Source organism: Coffea eugenioides, chromosome 6, assembly GCF_003713205.1.
Source record: "Coffea eugenioides isolate CCC68of chromosome 6, Ceug_1.0, whole genome shotgun sequence".
Taxonomy (NCBI): Eukaryota; Viridiplantae; Streptophyta; class Magnoliopsida; order Gentianales; family Rubiaceae; genus Coffea; species Coffea eugenioides.
Window position 1 is genome coordinate 17526243 of NC_040040.1, and position 6677 is coordinate 17532919.

At 39.3% G+C, this 6677-nt stretch overlaps 1 protein-coding gene across 1 annotated transcript; it reads right to left on the reverse strand.

The window, feature by feature from the left end:
* Nucleotides 1–419: 419 nt before the first annotated feature.
* Nucleotides 420–5818, reverse strand: LOC113775484 (calmodulin binding protein PICBP). Its single transcript, XM_027320384.1, has 5 exons — nucleotides 5106–5818; nucleotides 3174–4824; nucleotides 2589–3046; nucleotides 1023–2478; nucleotides 420–731 (listed from the first exon to the last, which is right to left on the reverse strand). The coding sequence occupies exons 1-4, from the start codon at nucleotides 5346–5348 to the stop codon at nucleotides 1072–1074; spliced, it is 3759 nt and encodes a 1252-aa protein (XP_027176185.1). The 5' UTR covers nucleotides 5349–5818; the 3' UTR covers nucleotides 420–731; nucleotides 1023–1071.
* Nucleotides 5819–6677: the final 859 nt, after the last annotated feature.

Sequence of the window (6677 nt, forward strand, 5' to 3'; positions counted from 1 at the left end):
CTGCGTTTATCACTGTTTTGGAGGCTATCAAAGACTGGCTTTGAATGGGCATTATACAACAACAACTACCATTCTGTACCTGAAGTTTAGTTTTTCAGGGCCTTTTCTTTAATCGTTTTATAGTCCTTGTAAAAGAGATCTTCCCAGATGATCAATTTCTTTCTCTTTGCAAGATCGCTGCTGTCTGTGAATTCCATCAATGTGGCTAAACTTCAAGAAAATGTTCTTCGATCTGTTGCCAATTTTCTTGCTTCTTTTCGCCGCCACTTGGTGATTGTGGATACAAATCAGTGTTCCTGAAAACCAACTACTCAACTAGTATAGTTTTCCCAGCTACTGGCAACTATTTTCAGGCTGCACCTATCCTTCTCCAATATTTCTTAAGCTAGTATCCTAGTAATGAAACAATAATAACAACATGGGTACGATACAACCATCATTATTTACTTCAATGTTGACTCCAAAAGAATACAGGTACAAAAGAATTATTTATGAGCTTTGTGTAATGGTAATACAACCACTAGAATAATCTTACAAAAGATAGTTCATCACCATCCTACAGTGTAGTCTACACAAAAAGAATGTGAAAATAAGCTATACACCCTTTTACAAAATTATGATCTTTGAAGGCTAACTTGTATCAAGCTGCTGCAAAGACGTGTGCTTGGGAAAGACGAACTACGTCTCGTTCCATGTAGCTTGAACTTTGGAAGATGGTCCCTCCACACAATCTGCAATAACATTCGTTAATCAAATTCTGATTTAGGTTGCCGTTCCAAATCGAACTGCTTTTTCTGCACATTTCACTAAATAACTGACTAATTGCAGTTCAAAGGTTTGTACCATGTTATGATCTGAAGGAAAGATGTCGATATTATTGGCAGAGAAGTGATTCATTTTCCTGAAGATATACTGGCTTCTACAAGTGTTGGCAGAAAATAATTTCATACTAGTGGTTTAAAGCATCAATATTCATAGGTTTATTTTCATGTATCCTTAACTACAATGCTCCATGTTCTTACCTGTTTATGAAAAATTAGTGTTTCATCAACGATGGCAATTCTGTTGATTTTACGTATCAGGCAGTGGAACTACTGCTTCAAAAGCTTCGACCAGCATTGCCACTCTTTTCTTCCGGGCTGGTGTTAGTTTAGTGACAATATGCTGAACTGCATAATCAAGCATCCACTGCTCCGCTTTCCTCCTCTCATCTATCATTTGATGCCTTAAATCAACTTTTTCAGGTTCTACATCTGATGGCAGCGGCAGCTGCTGTGGTGGTTTCAACTTCAGGTTCCTGGCTTTTTCCATTGCCTTGATTGATCTCTTCAGAAGTATTAGCTTTTTTAGCTTGCTCCAGTTCTTTGCCTTGGGTGGATCAGATTTGCTTTTCTCCAGAGACACTGCTATCCGGCAGTCTTCTTCAGTATTAGCATTATTGTTTGACCCTTTTCCTCCATCTAATGAAATGCCCTCTTCACTCCTGTCAATTTCTCTTGCATTTTGCTCTGTGAGACCAGTGGAACTTTGTTTAGCACCTTCACTACTATCTTTATCCGAAAGCTCCTTATCTGGAATAATCTCACTTGAAACTGAGTGTGTGTCAGAAGAATCATCCTGAATTTCTGGACTAAGGATCTCTTGAATAGCCTCTTTTACAAGTTTAAGCACTTGACTTCTGCTGAATTCAGCTCGGTGATAGCTTGCTACATCAATTTCATTGGCCATGCCGTGAATTCCTTTAGGAGTGCCTTTACGAGAGGCAGGAGTTTCAATGCCTGAAACCTTGCTTGCATCTTCTGCTTCTTCATCTTCTTCCCCCAGCAGCTCGATACCAACCTTGTTGGCAACACTTGATACCACATGCTGACAAACTGAGTGCCACATGCTAAGATAGTTTTGTTTGTCCAACTGTGATTGACCTGCCTCATTCTCCGTGTAATTGCATGCAGAATCCAGTGGTGGAAACTTTGAAACAACTAGAGAGTTTGGCCTGATAGTTGTATAATTATGTAACCCCCGTGAATCTACATTTTCTGGCTCCGTGTTTGTACTGTTTTCTAGCTCAGGTGCTCTGAAACTGTCAGCAGTGTCCTCATCCGAAGCTGGTAAAATGTTCTCAGTTGCTATTGGCTTCCTACCAACATCGCAAGTTTCACTCTGGATTGAGTGAGACCGCTCACCTGCAAGACCACTTAAATCATCTTTCTTCTCATTCTTAATCTTGAATTCAAAACCACCAGCAAAATCTTCACTTTTCAAAGAAGAGAATTCTTCAACATTAATAACTCTCTGAGATTCATTCAGAGGCGCATCATTGGAAGAGGAGCTTTTGAGGTTGTCCGACTTCAAGTAGGTATCTGTAGAGATGTCTGCGGCATCAACCGCAGGCAACTGATGGTTATTTGTTTCAAAATGTTCCACATGATCTGAGCTGTTTCCAGAACCATCCCGTCTGGAAGTGGCATCATCCCGAGCCTGTAATTTTGCACCCTCCACATCAAATATAGATATGTATGTTTTATTTCGGAATTCTAAAACATGCATGCATATTCATCAGTATCATGTTGGAGCAGAGGATATATCACCTGAACAGTGCGCTCTTCTTGAGGGGGAACTACAGTTTCGAATGCTTTTACAAGCAGTGACACTTTCCTCTTCTGAGTTGGAGCGAGTTGACTGACCACCTGCTGCAGTGCATAGTCAAGCATCCACTCCTCTGTCCTTTTTTTATCATCAGCTGTCTGGCGCCTCAAAGAAATTTTTTCTGCTCCAGAGTCCGTCTCCAACTGCAGTTGCCACGGTTTTCTGAGGTTGAGTTTCCTCACCTTCTCCAACTCTTTGGTGAACCTTTGAAGAAGAATCCATTTTTTCAGATTACTCCAGTTGCTCGGTGATTTCTTATCTGATTTCTTCCCCGAATTTGCTTCTGATTTCTTTATCTCTTGTTGACTGGTGCTATCATCAACCTGATCTTGTGGTACTCGATCAGCTGGTATATTTTCACTGTCAGTGTGGTTCCGACTATGGCAGCCTTCATCAGGACCTGTACAAGTTGAGACTTAGATACAAGCAACCTTAAAGAAGATAAAGAAGGGATGTGCATGAAGGAAGGAGCAGAAGAAGAAGGGGGAAAAGTGAAAAGCATAAAGACAAGAGAGATTAGTAGATACCTTGTTGATTTCTTTCTGAAAGTTCTTGGTCTTCAACAATATCACTTGTAACTGATTGATTTTCAGATAATTGGTCCTGAACTTCTGGAAGGAGAATCTTCTCAATTGCTTCCCGTACTAGCTTTACGGCATAAAGCTTGCGGATTTCAATGTCTTGATTCTCTTCGTCCTGATTGTAAGTGCGAACATCTGAATCAGAAAAGTCTGACCCAACATCAGAACTTTTCTTAGCAGTGTCCTTATCAGCTTCTTCAATTTTCCTTCCCTCATCAGCACCCTGAAGTGGCCTGGTTCCACCATCTCCATCTAGACCGGATACATGTTTGTGAATCAGATGCCACATGCTCATCTTTCTCCCCTTGCCAATCTGGCCTTTGTGCACACCTGAAGAAACTGCTGGTTCAGAATCTATGGTTGAAACCTGTTCCTTACCTTCTGAATCTCCAGCTGGAGCAGATTTAGAGACAACTACCCTGGTTGGCTCCTGATTTCTGCTTGTTTCTTCATTTATCTTACTTGAAAATAAGTTCCGTGTGATATTGCAGGATGCATTATTTTCACTTGATTTGCTGTCTGAGTCACAATCACCGCTGATGCTGACCTGGTCATGTGGCATACCGGTATATTTTAATGGAGAGGTCCGAGAAAAATTATCATTATCACCATCAAGGGTGACATTATTAGGTTCTCTACCACACTTACTTGTGGTAGTTTCATGACCTTCTTCTGATACAACACCCAGAGCTAGATTATTCCATTTATCCTCCTCTTTTCTTTCTTGGTAGCTTCCAGAACTCCTTTCCTTCAGTTCAAAATAGGTTTCTGGAACGTCTTCCTCCTGTGTGGAAGAATTTTGGAGTTTCTCAAGACTCTCCTGATTACCCTTTTCTGGATGTGATGTTCCATTAAGAGCTATCTCAATGAGGTTTGAATCTTCAACAGCCGCATTTGCTCCTTTCAAAAACTGAGCTCTTGGTTGTTTCTTAGCACCTTTCTTCTTTTCCCCAGAACCCTTCTTTCCAGTACTTGGACTGGCACTCCTCTGTGGAATTGATGATTGGCTTTTTCTGCGTAAAAATGGCTTCTTTGGAATTGGAGGCTCAGGCTCATGGCAATGCCCATTTAAAGAGCAATGATGGTATGGACAAACTTTTACAAATGAAATCCTTTCCGATTCTGTTTGTCCTGGCTCAAGCTCCACATGCTCAGGGAACCTCGAGTCTTTTATCGTGGAAGAACACGTTGCTCTTTCTACACTCGAATCCTCCAAAATGTGAGAATGCTTCAGTGGAGTCCTCTTGGGTTTAAAACTGCTTTTCTTGAACAGAACCTTCACGGCCTTTTTGCTAGATGACCTTGTCAAAGTCTGCAAAGATTTCTGACCAGAAGAATTAGTCTTTAATGGTGTATAATGCGAACTTTTACTATGTTCACTGCTATCATAGCTAGATTCAGAATCATGGTGACTTGCTTGATATCTTGTTGCCTTCAAAGATAATGGTGATGCATCTGATACTTCTGAGGAACATTGATGTCGAGGGACTGCTGCATCATCAGACATGGTAATAGAGGGATATGCAACTCTGTCTGACCACCCACAGCCACAGGATGAAGAAACCACTGAATTCACATCATCATACTCGCTTCCTTCCTGCCCCAAAAGAAGAACAAGAAAGTGAGCAAATTAATCTTTTGAAATTCCCTTTTTCACCATTTATTGTATGCAATCTCCAGTCCAATTTGGAATCGTCCCTAATTTATTGATGCTTAGCAAATAAAGAAGATGATACCTAGCCCTAATTTAGTGAACACTGTTTTCTGTCATCAAAATCAAGGCTTTTAACCAAAGACTCTAAACCTCAAATTTTACACCTTTTTAGTATGATGTTTCCAACTAGCTGAAAAAAAAATATCAAGGAGTAAGCAGGTGACCTTAACATAATTTGGTGATGAATCTGATAATGCAACTAGACTTGGTTGGCGCCGGCTTGAAGTCCCCCTGGATTCATCAACCGGGAGCCATTCGAATTGGGACCTTGATGATTTTGAAGATTGCCTCAAGTAAGATCTTCTTGCCAACCTGATTGACCTCTTCCTCCAGAGTTTCCTCTTGGGCTCAGTTCCTCCTCTGTTTCTGCTGTCAAGATTCTGAGAAAAGGTTGGTTCAGCAGCCATCAACCCCTCCCTGATTAAAGAAAAAAAAAGCTAATGTAAATCAACTTGGTTCTTCAACTATTTGTTTTTGTATATATGGGTATGGTTTGGATATACTCTATTTTTCAAGAATGAAGATGCAGGGAAGGTATGAATTGGTCATGAAATGGAGGCTGCACTTGTTTAATACTGAACAGAAATGGCAGCTGTAGTTGTCTGGAAGGCTAGAATGGTACTAGCAGTTTTTGCAATGAAATTTGCATTGATTAGAGGGGGGGAAAAGTCAGATTCTAGCAGATTGGATGTTGGCTTCTTAATTGATTGGCTTGTTTTCTTGTAACTTGTATTGAAATTTCACCTGTTTTTGCATATGAATGAGATTGAAAATTGAGTGCTGAGACTTTGACTTGTACAAACTATTTGTTCTTGACCTGGCCAGTGGTCGCCTTTATAGGTTGCAGCTGACTGCTGCTGACTTGACTCATTTATTAAGATGCCCTCAATTGAAAGATGTCATATGATGAGTAATTCTGTAATTATAAATTTATAATAGTCTTTGGCTTTTAATATCAGCTCTTTTGGCAGTAAATAGATCCAATCTTAGAGTAGATCTGGTTTGCAAATTAATTGTTTGAAACCAGGCCTTTTGTTTTATTGTGCTTTTTAATGGTACAATCCAGGGGAAAGGGGTAATTCCAGAATGAATAATTGGGTTTTGTTTCCTGTTTAAATTCTGGTAATATCTGGTTTTGTCCTAGACGACCTTTGTTTAGGTCATCATTTTTTTTTTGTTAAAAAAAATTTTACGTTTTCGTGAATTTATTTTTTAATTACCTTTTTATTGGTGTCATTTTTCTGCAAAAAAAAAATTATTACATTTTTGTGAATTTATTTTTCAATTACCTTTTTACCTTACATATATCAAATCCCTACAATTTTTTTATTAAAAAAAACTCCAAAAATAGCAATATAAATGGGGTTTGACAAAACAGACTATGTACTCTATGCTCCAATCATAGTCTAATTGATTAATTAAAACATTTTGATATTTACAGTGACCTCCCCTGCAAATAAAACAAAAGGACTCTAAATGAGGACTTTAAATTGGTTGGTGCACAAAGTCTTCTTAGTTAATATCAGAATTAAAAATCTTCTTAGTTAATATTAGAATCGAGTCTAGCAAATAAGGAAGAGCTGATGTCTCTGTCATACAAATTAAAATGTCTTCTTGATAATGTGTCGGTTCGTCCACCGTCAAAATATATACTATTAAGAAAGGCAGCATGCACTCCACAGTGAGTCTAGCATGCAGCAGCAGAGCAGCTGGAGTTCGACTCGAATTAAAATGCT

Coding starts and splice junctions, on each gene's coding strand:
- LOC113775484 (XM_027320384.1), bottom strand. CDS start 5,348: ATGGCTGCTGAACCAACCTTTTCTCAGAATCTTGACAGCAGAAACAGA. Junction 4,825..5,105: donor CATCACCAAATTATGTTAAG/GTCACCTGCTTA, acceptor CTTTTGGGGCAG/GAAGGAAGCGAGTATGATGA. Junction 3,047..3,173: donor TTCAGAAAGAAATCAACAAG/GTATCTACTAAT, acceptor CAACTTGTACAG/GTCCTGATGAAGGCTGCCAT.